Raw genomic sequence first — 21,056 nt, 5'->3', positions numbered from 1 at the left:
CAAATCAACAGTAGCTCAAGAGAGTTTTGACTTGAGTCTTTTAACTACCTAATTTTTCTTGTTTGTTGTCGTGGTAGAAATAATCATTAAGTATCAATTAATTGTTTCATTTTTACTTCAGATAGCATGAACTTTTGAAGGGTAGTAGGTAGCATTAGGTTTTTACAATGGAAACATTTCAAAAAAGGGTTTTGACGTTTTGAGTCAAAGCCAAAAAATTTATAGTTACAAAATTGCTAAATCTTTTCATGGCGTCCTCTCTTCAAAAGTTGTTTGAACAAACTGTTGCCATTATTTTTTTAATTAAAAATTACATAAAGCAAGTTTCTTTTTTCACAACTCTTTCCATATTTGTAATGAAATAGACAATTTAATCCTTGTTCATTTAAGAACTCGAATAATTTTTGAACGGGTTGAACAGGGTTAAATTAGAAATTAAACTTGATTAATAACGAAGATTTCCAATTGGTGGTTCAACTAATAATTAATCTAACCAGAAGCAAAAGAACCAAAGAGCTGAATAGCATCACGTAGCAGCATTCACAACCATCAACTTCAGTACAGTTATGTTGAGTGTAATGGACCAAATTTTTTGACCTGTTGGTGGATTGTGGTAAAACAATTTTACTATTACATTAAAATTATGCAAGTCTTTATCGTGAATATTTAAATTAATAGAAAAAGATTAATCGCGTACGTAGCATTCGCAAACTATTAAAAAATTTGAACTGTGTTGCGATATTACAGAATTGAGGTTAAGTCACCTTTATTGTTTATATGATGCATGAGACCCTGGTGTTTCATAAAATTTATTATGTTTGCTTTATATTTTATTTAATAAAGTCATCTCTAGAACTAGTGTTAACCTCCAACGGTATTTTCTTGTGATTAAAAAGCGTGAAGAGTTCATGTTGCTCAAGTGTATGAAAGAGTTAATTGCTGGATATTTTTGTGTTGAAACTTGCTAGAGAATTCACTGGATGTTGATTTTTGTTCGAATTTAATTCTAGATGTTGTATTTGCAACGAAATTGACCTACTCATGTAATATTAATAAAAATGTAAATAAGGTTAGTTTTTATTAAAGACTAGAATAAAACCTACAATTTTTTATATAAAGCGAGTTTATGTGTCTGTACCAACTGATTAGTTATAAATATAATTACTCGACGCTTCTGCTATTTGAAATTTGTAAAAAAGAATGTTCCAACTAAGAGGAAAATAAGTTAACTTCATTGACTTGGTAGACCCTGTATTTGTTCAATTTTCAAACATTTTAGATACAGCATGTTACTAATAATCTTCATTTTCATTATTAGAAACTCACTTATCTTAAAATGAGTGAAAATGAAAATCATGAAGTCACTCTCAACTGCAAAGACTTCCTTTCCCAAGTAGGGCCAATTGAAACTCTATTGGGGTCAGTATCTTACAATGATATTGACAATGTTGACGGCAAGACTCAACAGCTTCGCACCAGCGCTCGCGTTTTCAAAAAAATGAAATTTGACCTTTCTAATAACGCCACTATAGAAAAGAAAGGTTGGTTGGTAGAAACTTGAAAAAATATGTACATTTATTAAATTGATTCACATCTAGAAAAGAAGGAAGAAGTTAAACCAGAAGAGCCCAAGCCAGAGATCAAGAAACCTGTCAATCCATTATGGATCTCCGAAGAGAAAAAGATGTTTTTTGAAGCGCTGAACGAACATGGCAAAGACTTTGAGAGCATTCATATGTACATAAGCACAAGATTAAAAAAGAAAGGTGTTACAGATGATTTGATCAAAACCAAACATCAAATAAGACACTTTTATTACAAAACATTTCACATGCTCTCTGGCTTGTTGAAGTTTTCTGACAGTAAGGCCAAGTAAAAAATACGTTTTCTATGCTCATTTGACAATTGTAGAAATACCCAAAAATGTACAAGAATTGTACGCTTTAATCAACTATGGAGAAATAAGGCGAAAAATTGGATCTGTGCAAAAAAAGAATTTGCAAAAATTGAATGTTCTTGTAGCTAAAGGTTCAATTTCATTAAGAGCCAAGGGAAAGATGATCAAGGTCAAGACGCCAATGTGCAGGGCGTTGAGGCGATTAAATCAGTTGGATGGTAAGTCCCGCGTTACGACTTGAAAAAGTTCTAATAAAAATCTTTCATTCAGAAAAATACGACGACTTGAAGTTGCCCACGAGAGTTTTAGTGGAGTTAAATCCCAGGGATATGGTGTCTTTTCTCAGAGTGCAGAGCATGGCACAAAATCCTCGAATTAAGGTGGCTGTTTCGCTTCAAAAGCGACTCAGTTCTCTCATTACCTGCATTAACGCGAGGTGGAAGAATTCTGAAGCTGTTGTGGTAACTCGAATTTAATTTGAATCAAATTTGATTTAATCAAAATTTTCACCAGTATGACAAAGCTTTGATTTCAACAAACCCCACCACCAAGGACTGTGTACCTGATCAGAAAGAAATTGACACAAGCTTGCGGTTGCTCACTCCTCTGTTAAGATTAAGACCTCCAACAGATGCTCACGTTGAACTGCCTTCGATAGATATTAGTGAATACTTCACAGGTCAGAGTATCTCACTGACCGCGTTTGAAACCAGAAAGGGTGTTAAGTCTAAAGGTTGTTAATTTTACAGTGTTGCACAAATGTGTTAATTGCGTGATCTGTTGCAGAAGAAGTGAAGAAGGAGGAACCTGAAAGTAAAATTGAAAAGTTACAATCTAAAGTGAATGGTGATGAGAGTGCCAGTTGTGAAGTTACTCCCGTCAATAAAGTTGTGGATGAAGCTGTTAGTACAATTTTGTCATTGCAAGTTCCAGACTTGCCTAGTAGTAAAAGTGACAATAAAACTCCTCAGGTGAATTCAAATAGTAAAGACATAACGTTAGAAGAAAAAAATGTCAAAATTGAGCAGATCAAACAAGGTTGGACTGTAGAAAATTGCGGCAGTTTGACTGTGGGTGAAATTTATTTAATGGTAAACAACCTAAAGAAAAAAATTGTAATGTACTGTACTCAGGTCTTTTCAGTTTGGGTCTAATTCAAAAGTGTTTCTTGAATATAGTTGGGACAACTCCCAGCCGCAATCTCAACAAGATGGAGCTGACGTCAAGCAAGAAAATAATTTAACAAATTCTCTAAAAAAATTACTATCTTTGGCTAAATTGCAGTGTAATAAAACAGTGATGCAATGTACATGTGGACATGTTTGTGGTGCCAGCAATAAGAGTAACGCTCAGTTTAAAAAACCTTTGGCAACAAAGGTGGTTAAGAAAAATCAAGCACATCATGAAGTAATTGTAACGTTTGCAGTGTGACAATTTTTTGTGTTTTATTTTTGATGTTTTTAGAATACTGTGAATGAGATAAAGTCTGAAGAAACTGAACAGGTCAATTCTAGGACTGTTGAGTCAAAGAGTAATGAAGCTTCAGAGGAACCACCCTTTCATGATACAAGCACCTCCATGGTTCATTTGTTTCATCAACGTGAAGTAAGTTGGTCGATTGATTTGGTTTTTAATTTAATAAATAACACTATTTTTAGACTTTACAAAAGTTGAATCCAAAAATGCGAAACAGAGGTAGGATCAGATATAAACAATTAGTTGTTGAGCGGAAACTGGTTCCCAATAAATCAGAAAGTAAGCACCAGATTGTGTCAATGAATATTGTACCACAGGAGAGTAAATCAAGTGAAGAACTGTCTAATTTAGAAGAACCACGAGGTTTGTTAGACAATTCTGGAATTCCTTCGCTGCTTTTGGGTGATAATAATAAATTAACAGAGGAATCAGGCATTTCTGAGAAGAATTTCAGCGGTACTTTTTGCAACGTCTTAGAAAACATTGGTAGCAACTTGCGCTGTTTTAGGGTTACTGGGTGACAACCAGTCAAATTCGGCGATGTCAACAGGAATCACGAAGATACTGAAGGAAAATGAAAATCAGTGGATAAATGCAGACGTCACGGATTATTCTTTAAGTAGTTTGCTTGGGCACTTGGACTGTCCGTCGAAAACAAATCAGTCGATGGTCAGCATGTCAAACGACGATACTCATTTGTCACAAGATGTGAGTTTAAGAATTTTTATTTTTAACAGACTGGTCGTTTTACTTTTTTTTTGTAATGAAAATTATGGTAAGAATGGCTAGACGTGCACGACCTGCTGTATTATAAACGGCCTGTTCATTTCATTAAAAATGCATTATAAAAATGTTTCTGAGGAAGAGCCAATTTCCGCCGATGAGGGCGCCACAATACGGGCACTTCATAAAGTTCTCAGATAAAATCTAGAGACTTTAGGCGCTTCACGCTTAAATAATAATCAATGCGCAATATAATAAAGAACAATGACAACACTAAACACAAAAACAACTTAAGATGAATAATATCCTCAATAATATCCCCTCTGCGGGGATCATTCAAATTACATTTTTGAACAGGCCGGTTATAATACAGCAGGTGTGGACTGTTATAATACGCAAAGTGCTGCCACCACAAGGAGTTTCCAAAAACTGTAGCTTATTAATAAAAATTTAATCACTTCTTTTGACCGTGTTTTGTCAAGAAGAAAAAGCACTGCTTGAAGAGTTTCACTGTGATGAGAATTTTTTTTACTTAAAACAAAATCGACGAAAGTAATAAGAATAAAAAAGCGAAGATAATAATTTCTGTAAAACAAGCTGAAACATTAAAATATATGTATTCAAATCACTTACATATTTGTAGAGAATTAATAATAGCGTGTAAACAATTTTTGGGCCATTCTTAAAAATCTAAGGAAACATTACTCATGTCTTCACACATCAGGGAGCGGCACAGTAACGATAAATGTGTGTCAAGTATATCGTAGTGTAGTGAGCTCGCTTCGCTTAATTCAGTTTCCTCATATTTTTTTTACCGTGCTGTCCTTATTAAAAACAATCAGAATTCCAATAATCATCATAAAATCAAAAGTTAGGTATTTTTTTTAATTTAAAGAAGTAGAGGTTATTTTTGTTTTCCACTTTGCAACGATTTTTCATTAGGAAGAAGATAGATCAATTCATTTTTTTTTTAAATGAGAATTTTCCTAATTGACATGTTATTAAAATTTGACAAGACGGCGTTGTAAGTATGGTTGCATAATAGCGGGGTGGTTATTTTTAGCAGTGTACGGGAAACGAATGGAAATTCTTGTAAATGGCAAAATAAAATAAATTAACTGGTATTACTTCAGTATTTATTAATTTCAGGTGGAGGCCCAGTTGCATACATTGCTAATCGAAGCCAGCGTGGACTACACGGCCAAATTTGCAGATCTAGCTGCTCAAGTCATAGATAAGAAGTAAATGACCAATCCGCACGTCTTTAGTATTATTGTAAATTAGTTTGTTACATGTTTGTATAATAGTGTTCAAAAAAACCTGAAAAATATTTTACGATTGTGAAGAACCTGATAACATTGTATACGGTTTGAAATAATTTTTCGATTTTAACTTTATTTATTGAAATTGTGATAGAAATGTGTCTGTACATAATTATAACGTGTAATATACAACTTTAGATTTTTATATTTCCTCGGTCAACACCGCAACATTAGTTTCCCATGTTTCTCCCCACGATATTAATTCGTAAATAATTTTTGTTTCACAGATATTTTAAATTTTTTAATATAAAAATCCTGCCAATTCAAATGCTGCTTGTAACACTAACAGGGCGGGTGACGTTTCTATTGGCTTAAGGCAATCAATAAATCTACCCGAAAGTTAATGTTTGTAACGGGGTTGTTTGCCATAACCAAGTAAAACGTGACCGGATCACGATCTTCCAAGCTACCATCATGTCAGTGACTTAATAATACGTGTGTGTTAATTTTCGCGAAATGATCGACTACAAGAGCAGTTCAGGAAGTGATTCTCTCATACAAAGAGTTCCTTCAGGCAATCTTGATGGCCCAATTTCACTCACCTGGTTATGGGAAATCATAGTACGCACAAAACGTCTACCAGGTAATTCACCCCCGCTCGAGTTTCACTTTTTAATTTAAATTTTTAGATGATTTAGATCCAAAAGTCTTATTCGTTGTCCTTCGTGATCGTTTGAGAAATCTCGAGCGTGAAGTCCGCCAACATGCCTTGAGAGTTTTGGCCGACCTCGTTCCCGTGATTGAACAAAACAACCTGGACAAGCACATGGAATTTCTTCTTCCAGATTTAATAATAAACTTGTCGCATGTGGCTCCAGCTGTACGCAAGGGCACTATCGATGTTCTACGCATTTACCTAAGACACAGTCCTCATCCTAATGAGGTGCTGAGGAAACTGATGACTGTGGTTCCGGAAGACAGTCACTTAATGCAAGGGTTACTAATGGCAGTTCCTTATTTTTCAACCTATCCAATAAGCGAAGATACTTTAAGTTTTCTTATAAGTCAGTTGTTTTTGGCCAGTGGTCAAGATTTTCTCCGCGAGACTTCAGTCTGTTCCTTGGTGAAGACCAGAAGTAAACTAGGGGCGGAGCGATTCAATAATTTGATCGGTCCCGAGAGGAGGAAAGAGTTCCAAGAGCTTTGCAAAGAGCACAATCTACATTTAAAACCGACTGAACCGAACGAAGACAATGTGATTCTAGAAACTGAAATTACCTTAGAGACTGGACCGGCAATAACGATGAAGATTCACGAAGAGAAAGACACTTCCTCTTTGACTTCCAACAATTTTTCAGACAACGAAGAGATGAGGTGAGTGGTTTGAGATGGTGTGGTGTGGTATATTTTGTTTTTGCAGACACGACCCTCGAATGACTGACGACAGCGAATCCGAACTAGTAACTCGAAGTCCTCGCAAGGTTCATTTCGGTGGTGAAGTCGTCAAGATGCGTACTCCTGAGAGTGACAGTAACCAGCAATCCAGCGATGATAACGACGTACAAACTTCTGTCATCATCGACCGCCCCACGAGCATTAAAATCACCGTGAGCGATAATGTCGCGGCGATCAAGACAAAACACCGAAGCATGATTCCAGTGAGGATAACGACAGGCGGCTCGAATCCTCCCACTCCTAGGAAGAAAATCAAGCCGAGGAGGCTTCACAAGTCGGCTCCGGAGCTGGGAAGGATCCACATTTCGAAAATACCGTTGCCGCAAAACGGCAAAACAAAAGAATCGAAAAGCAAAGAACAGGTAAGTTGCGTCGGTGCGATGTTCAGTTGTTGAGTATTTTGCCGAATCAGAGCGAGCAAAAGGGGACGAGAAGACACAGTCGCGGCGAAGACGAATTCAGTCCTATTCCTGTGCACAACGAAATCGAGGTGTTCCACAATTTGACCAGGAGTCCCGAGAGGAGCAAAGAGAAGCCGCCTGTGCAAGACAAAGAAAGCCGACCTGAAGGCGTCGAGGAAAAAAACAACACGTACGCGAGTTTCCAAGTGTGCAAAGACGACAAGGAAGAAAATGCGAAAGTAAAGAGTCCGTCCCCTTTGGAAATAATCGTTCACGATCTTATTCATAAGGTGAGCAGCGTGTCAAGAGGGTGCCGTGTAAACATTTAGCAGTTTATTAAGTAGGTCAAATGAAATGTGAGTTCGCTGAATAAATTAACGTGACGCCGTCAGACTGCCAAATATTTGCATTTGGGGGTTGTGGCGTGTCACGCCTAATTTATTTATATTCATGAATTAATCAGCTATTTTGGGCCAATTTAAAAATAATTTGAACAGTCTGTTCCGGCGCCTCCGCCAAATATCCGCCAAATTTCGATTTGCCTTCGCGACACTCATACATGTCAATGACTATCGATTATGACATTAGAGTGTTGTTCCATTTTTTCCCGATGAAATGGTCCGATAACGACCCAAACTAGAACGTTGACTCCACATAATTCATCATAATAAGTTCATTTGAAACTTTCCTAGGAGGACACTTGGATCCGAAGCCGGGCCCTAGACGACCTCATTACTATTTCACGCAAAAACTCGTTGAATTTCGACTCGATTTCCACCGCTCAATTACTACAAACTTTGTTTTCATGCGAGAAGCAGTCACGCCTCCAGAATCGAGCACAGGTTAACTGTTCATCTTTTATTTGTCGAGTAAACACAAATCGATGTATTGTAGGAAGCTTTGACTTTGGTTATATCGGGAATGAGCCTTCAGAAGCTGCACGAACTGTACGGGCAGCTGTGCAATGACGCTATCAAAGTGTTGCCGCCGTCAGGTGTGCGTCTGTCGCTTCTCTTGATGAAGAGAAACTCGCCGAAGAGTTTTTTTGAAAGTTTAAAGATAGAGCCTGGGGTTCGCGAGGCTACTCTGCAAGCGCTGATAGCTGCAGCGAGGACTTTCCCCAGCTCTGAGATCGACTTAGCGAGGGGGATTCACTTGGCGTTTGATGCCATGAAGGACAACAAGAGAGCTGTCAGACAGGCTGCGTTGGAGACTTTGGCGAGTTTGGCTCAGGTGGCAGGAAACTCGATGATCTTAGAGGCAATAAATGAGATGTCAAAAGATGTAGACGATTCAGATCATCTTTTGACAGTTGTCAGAACAAGGTAATGTGATAAACATATTAATTTGTTGTTATTACAATTGTGAATAGATTGTCGAGGCGACAACTACCGACGGTAGATCTAGATGGGTGCGTCAGATATTCAAGTCCTAGAGAACAAGAGGAGTTTGACTGGCTCTGCGGAGGAACTCCCAGTCTCAATAAAACTTCGTCGTTGAGCTCGATTAAAGTTCCGACTAACAATTATTGGAAACATAATCTAAGGCACGATATGGAGTTGTCCCCAATCAGGAGTCCTTCATCGTACAACGATTATTCTTATGTGAGTAGAGTATAATTTTTTTGGGTTCGAATTGGGTTATTTTTTTTCGAATAGTGGTCGTAAAATTGTTACAATTATGGTAAGTATTGGTGACGTCAGACTCTGTAAATCATGCAATGTCACGAACAGCGACGGCCAAACAAGTGTCGTGCACAGTTGGTGCCGTCTATTGATCAACCAGCCGCACTCTTTCTACTGCGGATGTTTTTTGAGAGTGATAATTCTGATTAAATTTCCAAAAATAAGAATGTTATTGTGTCGTTTATACGCGCTCCGTCCCATCTCTTTGAACAATTTTTTCGGGGTGGGGTGTATTAATACGCGAAATCGAATGGCACACACGATTAAAATCAATTTTTACAGGACGATCCCAACAACGGCAATAAGGAGCAGATTTGGGCCATCGATGCTTCGGCGTTTCCCAAAATAGACAATCCGTCTATCGAGAAAGGTGAGTGTTGAATTTTTCTGTGTTATTTTTTAACAAGATAAGTTTCGTAGCTACACTGTGCCCGGTTTACGTTCTCCATCGCGATGCGTCTCAAGTTAATGGAAGAAATTACCGGAACTACGACCGTGGAAGGTCTAATTCTCCGCCCAGGAGACGTAGAAATGTTGATAGCCAGGAGGTTTTCGGTGATATTAACGGCAACAGGGCCAAGCAATTTTTCAGACAAGCGGAGCAGTTCAGAAAGAGTTTTTCTTCCGAACATATTTACAATGGTCACGCTAAAGCTCATGAACCCACTTCGTATTCACTTTCTAGTAGATCGTCTACTACTTCCACAGGTAATTAAACATTTTTACTAAATTGAATTGGTTTGAATATGTTTTTGGAAATATTTAGGTTCTTCGGCCAGAAGCGGACTTTGGTTGAGGGAGTTTAGATCAGGAATTCCGATTCCTATTAGTTCGGACACAAAATTGAAGTTTCGGTCACATCGGCACACGTCAGACAACTACACGCGACCGCTGATTGCTCAAGAATCTACCAACAGGTAAGAAATTTCGTTTATTCTGTTTAACTTAGGTAGGTATTTTTATTACACCGATAAAAAAAAACTTTAAATATAATAAAACGAATCACGTTCAATAGTCCATAAAAACAGCAAAACACAACAATTTGGTAATGTGTCTTTGGCATTGCAGGTGATGTAATTGTTTAAAAAAATAGTTCGATTTTTGCCTCTAATTCAAACTGAAATAGCTTTATTTCAATATTATGCTTATATTCAATTAAAGAGTAAGTCCGGCAAGTAAAGTCTGTTTCAATTCTAAATTTCCACCAACACTGTATTCTACCTAAGTTAGAAAAACAACCGGCAACAATGTTTGGTGAAAAATGCATCAGGTTGTATTTGTGTCTGTCAATTTCAGTTTTTACAACTCAAGATTTTAAAATATTAGAATTTTGCACTTGCCGAAAAAATATTTCCTACTTTTTCATCAATTTGTCTATTACTATGGCGGACAATAAATTTAGGCCGGCAAATTTCTGACATTTCAAAAAAGTCAATGCAAGCGACTATTTATTGTCATTATGACTGATGTGTCAGTTTGTCAAACTGAAGGTTTTCAAGCTGTTTGGCGTTTCCTTCGTCCTTTTCGTAACTTACAGATCTTGATGCACTAGCATAACTGATTTGTAGTAGCACTTCTCTGGTGCACGCTTTTTTTCCCAATTTTAATTTTGATTATCGCTGTCACGATGACAAGGATGACAAAAATCGAAAATGGGGTTAGTTGAACATAATGCCAGCTTCACATTTTGATGTCAAGCCAATGACAGCCCGGCTTAAATTTATTGTCCGCCATAGTACCTAACTCGGGTGCCAACTTTTTTATCTTTTCGAAACATTTTACTAGAAACTAGAGCATTTTCATTTTAGCGTCAAGTAAACTACAGTTGCTTGCAAAAAAAAACGGGAACTATGAGAATAAAATTGACACATTTTTACAATTTTTCAATAGTATGTAACCTTCTTACGAGAGAGAAGTTAGAATTAACGTCAAAATTCAATGACATTTTTTTTAAATTATCTGATAGGTATTGTCAAGTAGACAATTAATTGACAAATGGATAAAATCAAATTTACGTTAGGAAAATTTTCGTTTTCCGTTTTTTTTTTGCAACCAACTGTACGTTGTTTTCGAATCATAATTATTTAAAGTCGTTTTCAACGACATCCGTGCTGTCAGTGTCATTTTTAATATGTTGGTGCAGATTGTACACACAAATTCATAACCAGTATTCAGAATATAAGAACATCCTAGTTAAAAAAATGTCAAACAAGAAATTGAGGTTATGGTAAAAGATAATTTATATTTCGTGAAACATCAACAACAAACGGTAAAACTCAATCTTCAACATGGCGTAAAACATGGTTAAACGAAGTCATCCTCAGAATCCAAATCAGACTACATTTTTTGTCGGAAATGATAAATAATAATTTGAATTTGTCAATTTGCCGCGTCAAGATAAATTTACCAAATTAGAAAAGTCAAAATTACTAAACTGAAACAGCAAGTGATGGCAACATACTGTCATACCGACAGCACGGATGTCATTGAAAACGACTATAAAAATAATTATATTGCCAACTTTGGATAACAATCCCCAATTTAGAAATATTTTTATTTTGCCAACATAATTCAACAGGTGGTGGAAATTTAGAATTGAACAGACTATAACTTTTAGGGAGATTTTTTTGTTTTGTGAAAGTAAGGAGTGTTCAAATAAATGTGTGGTCTAGCAGGCCTAGGTTTTCTTTCGTTTTCTAATGTAGGTCGTCTTCTACATAGTTAACAAATCCTTCAGATGCATAACCTCATTTTGACCGTGTCTTCATTTGTTGTGATAAATGACAAATTCGAATTTTTGGTTGGTCTTATATTATTTTCCTAACTTTTTCAACGGTTCCTGAAATTCGTATTGATAATCGTCCACAGTTTCATCATTATACGCTTCCTGTTTCAGGAAATATTTGACAGCTCATGAAGGTACGCTATATGTTAAACAACAGCAAACACAAGGCCACTTGACCACACATTTTTTGAACACACGTTAGTCTATTTTTATCTATGACAGACAGTATTATTTTTTTTATTTAAAAAATATTACTTAGTGGCGGAGAGAAGTGTCTAATTTTTTTTCTTTTTTTTTTGGTAGCAATTATACAGACTGATTCACATAAGTTTCCGACCCTAACGAAATTTAAATACAGTCAGCTATACCTTTTTTAATTCATAACTTGATCCAAAAACATGAATTATTTTAAACTTTTGCATGGTTTGGACATCCCTCACAAAAGTCTCAATTATAAAAATTTAAGAAACATCATACAGTGTGGAAACTACTTATGGAATAAATTCAATAATTTCAAAACTAATGATATTTGTCGAAAACGCTGAAACAGGTCAATTTTAATTTCTCATAGTGCTTATTTTAAGTTACTTCACTTATTCATGACGTCATCCATTTTTGAACTATGACGTTATCACCAATTTTTTTAAATGACAACCCCCATTTTTTTCTTCACTTTCTGATAGACCTTCCTACTACCTAAACGATGAATGAAAAAAATTTGTACCTTACATGACAATTTTTTTGAGAAAATGACAAATTTTATTTCAAATTTTTTTTTAATTAAAACTACTGCACGCAGTTCTTAGACCGTTCCGTTTCCACCCGTCAACAGACTTCAGGGGAAATCCCGATGTTTTTACATTTTTACAACACTGACTGTCCGCATAAGAGAGGTTCGTGAGACGTTAAACACCGAAATTGAGTGTCCGTGTCCGGTTAATAGGAAGTCCGCTTAAGAGGAAAAATTTTATTAGCAAAGCCATACATGTTTTGTCGGTCCCTCAAAAAGTGTCCGTTTAAGGGAGATGTCCGCTTATAAGGAGTGTCCGCAAAGGGAGAGTACACTGTAGTTGACTTTATACTTTTCATTTGTAGTTTACATTTATTTTATTATTTTTATTTTTTCAATCGCAAAAATTTCAGGTGCTACCTGTTACGTATTTAATATTTAGTAAAAAATCTAAATTATGACTATCAACTATCCTTGCTAACGGTAAAGTTTCAAAAATTTGTATAAGAATATTCCTTATGTCTTCTGGATAGTGTAACTGTAACTTATTGACTAGGTAGGTTATCTGCTAATCCTAATTATTTCAATAAAATAATCATAAAGAAAGACCCACTTAAAACTAACTAATGGTAAAGTCGGAGCATAAAAGATCAAAGTTGACTAAGAATGGGTTAAAGAAGGTATTTTCTTAATTATAGATGACTAGAACGCTTGCTGCTCGTGATCAGAAGTCAGCAAAGTAAACGGATCGATATATGTAATGGTTTTTCCCTCAGTATCATACACGCTAGGTATCTTCTGTAATCTAAATCTGATCTAAATTTGATTTATTTAAAATTTCTATGTAATTGACCAGTTATAACATTCATTTATTTATTTAACTTACCGTAAAAAAATCTGGAAAATTTACTGTATTCTCAAAATATCTTGATAACATAATCCAATTTTCAATTTTTTTTAATATTCAAATTTAAAATATTTTAAAACGGTTAGTTTGCAAGTAAAGGTGAAATGATTTATATATTTCCGTATTTTATTAAATTAGAAAATAAGAACAAGACGAGCAGTATTTGAAGTAATAATCAGAAGAGACTTCAACTCTTTGAAAGGTTACTATCGATTTGTCATATGTAAATTATTTCTGCGTATAACAGGAAAAATAATTTATTCATGATTGGAAAGGTTACGAAATGCAAGAAGGGCAATTTAGTTTTGCAATTCTAATTAAAAAGAAAAGATGATATCATAGAGCTTTTTAACATTTGTATCATTATTTCTACTACCTTCAAGAATAAGTAGAATTTATAAACATGAAACTTGCATATTAATCTTACATAAATAACGTTGCCTGCCACTATCAAGACCGTGCTTTAGACACAAGTAATATTTGCCGCATCATTTTGCTAAATCGGATCAATTATATTATTTGTTTTTAGGACATGAAAAAATTCATTCACCTAGATCACTGAGAACATTCTTAAATTAATCTATAAATAAAGACCATAACAAAACTTTTTGAAGGGATGCAATGAGAAATCAAGTGTAATTAGTAATAATAATTGTGCCTATAAATCATTACTTTCCACTTAACATAATGAACATTTATTACTAGCCCACATTATAAAATGGTAGTCTTTAATATGTTGGTGTACAAGTAATTAATGAAGAAAGTAAAAAAATGGGCCACATGAATGCATGGGCGTATCCGAGTTCCTCCCGGTGGTCACTTCTTTACCTGCATAACCCTTTTTAACGGACGAGTTCCTCCCGAGGTTATCGGGGATTACTGCAATAGGTAGTCGACGGGTGGTAGCCGGACTAGATTATAAGGAGGAGTATTTTGCTTGAAATTGGCAATAAATACACTGATGAGAGGGAGAAACAATTTTATTTACAAGGGTAAATTAAAATGACATACGGCATTTACAAATTGTACTCTATTTATGTACATGATATGAGTATACAGCGAGTTTTTTTAAGACTGGCATCTCCAACGTATACGGTTATCACTTATTACATAACTTTCTGGCTTGACGAAATTTTGCACCATTCACTACAAGTTTGCCTTTTTCACTCAGTTTCTATGGTGACGCTTTTAAAGAAATAATTAAACTAAAAATTTTACTTTGAAATGGGCCTATTTATAAGTGAGATTTACCCCTGCATCCCACCAAAAAAGAGATGGTTTTAATTATTGGTCGCAAGAAGTATGTCTTCTTATAAAGAAATATTTAATTTAATATTTTAGGAAAGGCAATGTAATTCCTAAGTATCGGATCATTCTTATCACTAGTGCTAATCCCTTACCGTTCACTACCTGCTACAAGACCTGAAAATTTCTGACCGCCGGGAGGAACTCCGCTGCCGCCGAATGCATTAACCTACATGCGTAATATTTTTTTATTATTTCACGAGTGCAACTACTGATTTTTTTTTATTTATTCACGGTAGAAAATAGGAAAAGGAAAAACAGTATGTTTTATTAGAGCTTAGCTTCGACCACAAAAGATCTTTAGTAACTACGAGTATACCTACAGTGTGAACATAAAACAATATTCATAATGTTTCAGAAAATCGCTCGGACACGTCGATTTTATTTCGAAAAATACCATCCTGCAACGGGCAGTTTGTTTAAATGACGTCATTAATTTTTGCGCATCATCATCAATTTTTTTTAATGACAACCTCCACTTTTTTCTTCTTTTTCTGATAGACCTTTGTACTAGCTAAACGATGAATGGAAAAAATTGGTACCTTACATAACAATTTTTTGGAGAAAACTACAAATTTTATATCAAAAATTTAATCAGTAATCACTAATCAGTAATCACTAATCATTACAAGAAATGTTCAAAGTGACCGCCGTTATTGTCAATGAAGGCGCCGATGAAATGATTCTTCCACTCTTTCCAATACCTACCTCTGTTATTGCGAATTGTTGTAGCAGCATTTTCCACTCGTTCTCTTAAAACTTGTATCAATTGGGATCGAATATATCAAATCCTTCATGCACAAGAAGAAGTCGCACCGAAAATTCTCTTGGCTCGAGAAGCACTCCCGCACGCTTCACAATACACTACACAATATCTATGTATTCACTAATCGAAAATAAACGCGATATTTTTACAAAATTTTAGTTTAAATCACAGGATCAACACGTAAACACCTGCCTTGTGGAGTCGAATAAAACTAACTAAAAATTTAATCCTCTACCTCGGCCGCAGAGCGAAAAACTTTATTCTAAAAACACAATGTTTTGCGCCGATTTTGCAAAAACTATTATTTCACGGTCACTTTGATTGGGTCATATAACTAGGAAATAAGCAGATCGTTAATTTACGGGCGTGTAAAATAGTGAAATGATAATTATATTTCGAAAAAATGGTACATAACAATTTTGTTGTTCTTCACGAGATCTGTCAGTGGTTAAAATTAATGTCCTACTTATTTCTGAAACACATTGTATAATAGAAAACAGAAAGATATTAATAATAATGTTTTCTAGAATTTCTACATTCTAAGAAAATCTTTAGACTTTTTGACATTGTTAGTTAGATTTCAAAGGTGTAAAGTCCTTCCATTATAAACCGAATTCCCAAAATGCCGTTAGGTTGGTCATAAAGTTACTACTAATGGATATATTTTGCAACTGAAAATTACAGACAATCCTCTTCAATATCTAATATTAAAAACTTCTTGGATTGATATTGTAAAACTGTTCTATGAGCAAACAAATTATCACTAAAGGTCTCACATCCTATGGTTTACACACTCCGTGGGGTAAAGTGACAGATAGTGGGTAAAAATCAAGATACCGTAGCTCTTCAAAATGTGTCAATTAGAGTTGAGGAGGCCAAAAATGACATTTTTGTTACCAGATTATGACTACACTCTCAGCCAAAGTTCACTCATTCGTTAAATAAACTCTACAATCATTAACATTAACATCAATTTATTTTACATTTTGAGGTTATCTTTGACAGATGTCAAGTTCGGTATATAACCGGGAAAGTTTATATATTTAGTTATACCTATACCACTTTCCCGATTATGTATCTCAGGAAACGAGCACGAAAAGGATATTTTTAACCCAACGAAAGTGTTTTTTCTCTCCTTTTATTTTGTTATTTCAAAATTTCAATAAACAAAGTAGATCCAGTTATTAGTTATTATAAATTGTTAATTTTATATATTTTTTTAATCATTTCTTTAAATATTATAACTGCGAGTAGAATGCAAGTTTTATACCTATCGCAAATAGGGTATAATTTTATGCGTTACGTCATTAAAAATAACGGAGAGTTACTAACATAAAAGGACTGATTTCTCCAAGATATTAGAACGTTATTTGATTTATTTAAATAAAAGACTATTTAAATTGCACTGGTGGATATTTAAAATGCAAATAACATTATTTTTCTTTCTAGATAAAAATTCCAGCTTATTCTCGAATACCGCATTGCATAAATGTTTTATAAAATTAAATGTAAACAACTCTTTCAAAACACTTTCTTATTTTTTTTCATGAAATTAATTAATTGTCCTTTTACGCGAGGAGCTTTTCTTTATATTTATGGATTTATGTCATACTTGACATTAACCTTCAGTTTGTGGCAAGGCGTTGTCTATCTAAGGTGGCATTTATCGACATCTAATCAAGCTTGAATACGGAACTAACTAAATAATTTAAAGATTGTTGTTCGTAACTACTAAATACAATTGTAGTAAACTCGCTTAGTAGATGTGGTAGTTCCAAGGAAAACGTGTTATCAAAATATTCGCCTTTTTACCGGACATTCTTTAAATTTTTTTGGCGAGATAGAATGTGTATTTTGTGTGATTTATTAAAAGACAGCTTGGGAATTAGACGTCATAATTCACATAGTGATGTTATCGTTGCATGTTCCGATATAGTTTGTTTACCCTCCGAATGAAAACGTTAACATTTATGAAAACATCGAACGAAGCCCCCGACGCAACATAAAACATTACCAGCGCAAAACTCGACGAAAGAATCGATTTTCCGGGCGAACCTGTATGTGGGAGAATTAATTACGACAAAATTATCGATCGCTTTTGTCGTGTGAATTTTAAAAAGGTCGCGTAAGCTAGCGAAAATGATTACGCAGACTAGTTCCTGGAAGTGGGCTCGTTGCGAGAAATGAACCCTTATCGCGCCGATCCCTACTAAAAGGGTCAATCATTTTATTTGCCATAAACCGGACCAACAACAGTCGATAATAGTAGCGACGCACTCTGCCATCGACCTATGACCGTCTACTTGTAAGGACGTTATTTGAGGCCAACTAGCGGAGGGGTGGAGGTGCCGGTCAGCACAATCAATGCGACCACATACACCTCACTGAAAAATTAGTTTGAAAACAAGCAGGCTCAAAATCGCACCGTTCTCGTCATGTTGTGCACAAATGCCGCGTTTTTCGGAAACCACAACGAAAAAAATGCCAAAAGTAATCCTTGGGGACTGCACGAAGAGAAGTGGTCGCTTTGGACGTGCTGCACCTGTTTCAAAAAAAGACACGTTGTTCCTATTGACTTTGTTAAAACTAATTCGGCCAAGTTGCCGGTAAAAATTGTTACGGAGGAAGAAGAGGCGATTCAGTGAGTACAAATTTTTCGCTTTTCTTCTGGATCGCCAACACGGCACTGTTGCATGTTGCATTGGCGGTAATTTGTCTGTTGCAGGACAAAATTGGAAAGTCCGCAGAACACTCCGATTATTCGAAGGTCCTCACCCCAACAAGTGTTTACTCAACAACTGCCACCTCCGTCGTCGGGGTCGGAGTCTTCGGGGTATTTCACGCCGCCAGCAGAGCACCACTTGAAGGATCAAGTTCTCGAACGGTTCACTTCGGATGAACATTTTGAAGAAAACAATAACTTTGAGTTGCCGGAACCCAACTTCCAAGTAGTTGACTCAGAAACGTCGGAAACTCACGAGCCTGATATTATGGTGAGTATAAAATTGTTAGACGTTTTGTCAGTTTTTGGTCAAATGTAAGTTCCGAAAAGTGAGCTCAGTTTATTTATTTATTTATTTATTTACGATATACTTGTCCATGAGTTGCAGCAGCGGTACTTAAATTTATTAATCTGATTTTATTTTATTTACAATTAGATTCTTAAAAATAACAACTTTACTTTGTTCGATACCTCCCTAGAAAGTGAGTCTCTATCCGTAGTTATCAGTGGGTGAAGGTTTCTCTTTCGTTCACTTCACTTTCACTCATCGTTTTTCGCTCACTGTCTTTCGCTCACTGATTTTCATTCACCAATAATTGAAATTCGAAGAAGTTCGCACCGTATGGGAAAACTACTTTTTTTTCGTCATTTATAGAAAAACAATCGTTTCAGTGTTCATTATATTCTTTGCCTCTTTTTAATTAAAAAAAAAAAATCACCGTAGTGTAATGATTAATTAGAACACTGTTACGATTCGTGGTAAATAAAAAGAAATCAACGGAGGAATTTATTCTTTCTTTATTATTTAGGAATTGCCAAATATTTTAATTTTCAGAGACAATCATCAGCTAGTTCAACGGAACTTAGTGGCAGAATAGAGGACGTAGATAATAAAGAAGCAGAACAAGTAGAAGCTCAAGATGAAGAAAAGCGATACAGTCCTTTGGACGAGGTGGATTTTAACGAAAATTCCCGAATATTCGCCGATCCAAGAAGTAAATCGAGGTCGGAAGGGAACCTAAAGACGACACTACCGGAAATCACTGAACGAAAAAACATTAATTCGGCACCTCCTCTCAACGACATTGTCAATATCGTGCCTTACAATTTTACAGATTCGGCTGAAATTAGTCCCGTTAAAATGTCATTGCCGGGTTCGGTAGCCTCTAGTGAAAATACACCAACTAAAAAACAATCGGTAGGTAATCGATTACACCGTAAGCAATTTTCATTTGATTTAAATTTCTTTAGGGTCACACTCCGAAGCGGTTAATACGACGAAGTATCAGTGTCAGAACGCCATCAGTAAAGAGAGCTAGCAAGTCACCAAAAGCTGTGGAAGCTAGACCGATCAGCCGCCCGAAAGAAATTCTAAATCAAGGATTAGCTCAAATGGACAGCGGTGATTGGGAAACGGTGATTCAAGGACTAAACACCTTAATACGCCTCGCACGCAACCATCCAGAAGTTTTGGAACTTAACATGCATCCAATCTGCGTCGCCCTCGCTAAAAACATACGAAATCTGCGCTCACAAGTCGCCAGGACTGCATGTCACGCATCTAGTGAGATATTCTCGTCGTGTAAAAGAGGCCTCGAGATGGTATTTTCGATGTTGTTGTTGTGATCGGAATGTAATTGACGAATTTTCAGGAACTGGAAGAACTCGCAGCACCTCTTCTTCAGCGCACCGCGGATACCAATAAGTTCCTTCGCAGCGACGCAAACGCCGCTCTGGATGCCATGAGTTTAAATCTTTCGGTGCCTAAAGTTGTTGCGGTCGTGGCCAATAAAGGGTCGACACACCAGAACGGCGTGGTGCGAGCAGCAGCGACACGACTACTTAGTGATATAGCGATGAGAATAGGGCCTGAAAAAGTGTTTCAGTTACCGAAAGAAACGAGAGATAAGTTTTTATTTGTCGGTGCCAACGGTTTGACCGAGGGAAGTTTGGAGACGCGACGATATGCCAAAGCTTTGATGAGCACGTTAGCTGGACAACAGCAGTTTCAAAGGGCGCTCGCAGAAGCCGTGCCTCAGCACACCATGAGGCACATAGCTAAAGTTATCAATTCCCTGAAGTAAAGGGAATATGTTTGAAATGTGCAGGCACAAATAAATAAAGACTTCACCTCTGTTTTGTTATGATGGTCATTTGTTGCACACACTTGCATCTTCCATTTTGTTTTTGTTATCTATTTGTTTTTATATTTTAAGACTAAAACTATTATTGTATTTACAATAGATGTAGTCAATAATAGAATAAATTATTTCTATTTATTAAAAAATGTATTGTCATTCTACCAGATTGGTTCATGTTATGCCCATTTAAACAGACATTACTGAGGAAATGATATCCGAGTTTCAAAAGAAAATAAAGTGACTGCAAGCAAATTTAGTGGGTTGGCGCGGATTGGCGTCCCTGAGCAATTAATAAGCCTGGTTATTCTCACATCATGTGATTAATTTTATGCGTTAGGGTTTTGGAAGTTTAGAGTGAATAATTGATATTATAAATTATTTAAAACATTAGTGTTTTTCTTTTGGTTTTCCTATTTTGTCAATTGTATTTCACTATTTCTCAAAACTATTTCATATTTACGCCTAAAATGTTAGTTAACTAGTATTTTAGGTCCTTGGGTCCCACATTTGCAATTGTGTCTTCTCTTCAATTGCGTAATTGCCTGCAAATCGTTTACGGTATTGTGCTCCACAATAAAAACCATCTTAAAAACTAAAAGGTGATAATGGGAATGGCTACTTCGTTTTGTTGGGTTTTGGTTTGACATATATTTTATTTGAATTTTAAATTCAGGTGTGCCAACCATAAAACATTGACAACCTAACAAAAAAAATCAAGACAGAATATGATTGCGACTTTTATATTTATCATTTTACTTTAAATTGTAGTCGCACATTATTTTAATTTATTTGTAAAAATAG

General features: G+C 35.7%; 2 protein-coding genes across 4 annotated transcripts; both read left to right on the top strand.

Moving 5' to 3' along the window:
* Positions 1–457: 457 nt before the first annotated feature.
* On the top strand, positions 458–5,550 carry crm (cramped chromatin regulator). Of its 3 annotated transcripts, none has more exons than XM_069050615.1 (12): positions 458–613; positions 1,319–1,541; positions 1,599–1,862; positions 1,912–2,115; positions 2,168–2,358; positions 2,411–2,630; positions 2,684–2,988; positions 3,041–3,304; positions 3,362–3,502; positions 3,556–3,829; positions 3,882–4,081; positions 5,246–5,550. In XM_069050615.1, the coding sequence occupies exons 2-12, from the start codon at positions 1,337–1,339 to the stop codon at positions 5,339–5,341; spliced, it is 2,364 nt and encodes a 787-aa protein (XP_068906716.1). In that variant the 5' UTR covers positions 458–613; positions 1,319–1,336; the 3' UTR covers positions 5,342–5,550. The 3 variants fall into 3 exon arrangements, with proteins under 3 accessions (XP_068906716.1, XP_068906714.1, XP_068906715.1); XM_069050613.1 differs by having other exon boundaries at positions 3,041–3,310; XM_069050614.1 differs by lacking the exon at positions 458–613 and adding an exon at positions 640–1,069 and having other exon boundaries at positions 3,041–3,310.
* A 208-nt stretch (positions 5,551–5,758) lies between these two features.
* On the top strand, positions 5,759–20,401 carry LOC138132900 (TOG array regulator of axonemal microtubules protein 1). Its single transcript, XM_069050612.1, has 14 exons — positions 5,759–6,001; positions 6,048–6,732; positions 6,779–7,175; positions 7,226–7,504; positions 7,907–8,056; positions 8,109–8,539; positions 8,587–8,818; positions 9,182–9,269; positions 9,320–9,607; positions 9,666–9,816; positions 18,118–18,385; positions 18,950–19,312; positions 19,366–19,716; positions 19,767–20,401. The coding sequence occupies exons 1-14, from the start codon at positions 5,875–5,877 to the stop codon at positions 20,196–20,198; spliced, it is 4,242 nt and encodes a 1,413-aa protein (XP_068906713.1). The 5' UTR covers positions 5,759–5,874; the 3' UTR covers positions 20,199–20,401.
* Positions 20,402–21,056: the final 655 nt, after the last annotated feature.

Source organism: Tenebrio molitor, chromosome 6 (assembly GCF_963966145.1).
Source record: "Tenebrio molitor chromosome 6, icTenMoli1.1, whole genome shotgun sequence".
Lineage (NCBI taxonomy): Eukaryota > Metazoa > Arthropoda > Insecta > Coleoptera > Tenebrionidae > Tenebrio > Tenebrio molitor.
The sequence above is the reverse complement of the archived record's forward strand: the minus strand, read 5'-3'. Positions and strand labels throughout refer to the sequence as shown.

Bases quoted from the DNA above. Each gene is read 5' to 3' on its own strand.
- crm (XM_069050613.1), top strand. From the start codon at position 1,337: ATGAGTGAAAATGAAAATCATGAAGTCACTCTCAACTGCAAAGACTTC. The intron at 1,863-1,911 runs GTAAGGCCAAGT...TGACAATTGTAG, and splicing joins CTTGTTGAAGTTTTCTGACA to AAATACCCAAAAATGTACAA. The intron at 2,116-2,167 runs GTAAGTCCCGCG...TCTTTCATTCAG, and splicing joins GCGATTAAATCAGTTGGATG to AAAAATACGACGACTTGAAG.
- LOC138132900 (XM_069050612.1), top strand. From the start codon at position 5,875: ATGATCGACTACAAGAGCAGTTCAGGAAGTGATTCTCTCATACAAAGA. The intron at 8,057-8,108 runs GTTAACTGTTCA...GATGTATTGTAG, and splicing joins GCCTCCAGAATCGAGCACAG to GAAGCTTTGACTTTGGTTAT. The intron at 9,270-9,319 runs GTGAGTGTTGAA...TAAGTTTCGTAG, and splicing joins CAATCCGTCTATCGAGAAAG to CTACACTGTGCCCGGTTTAC.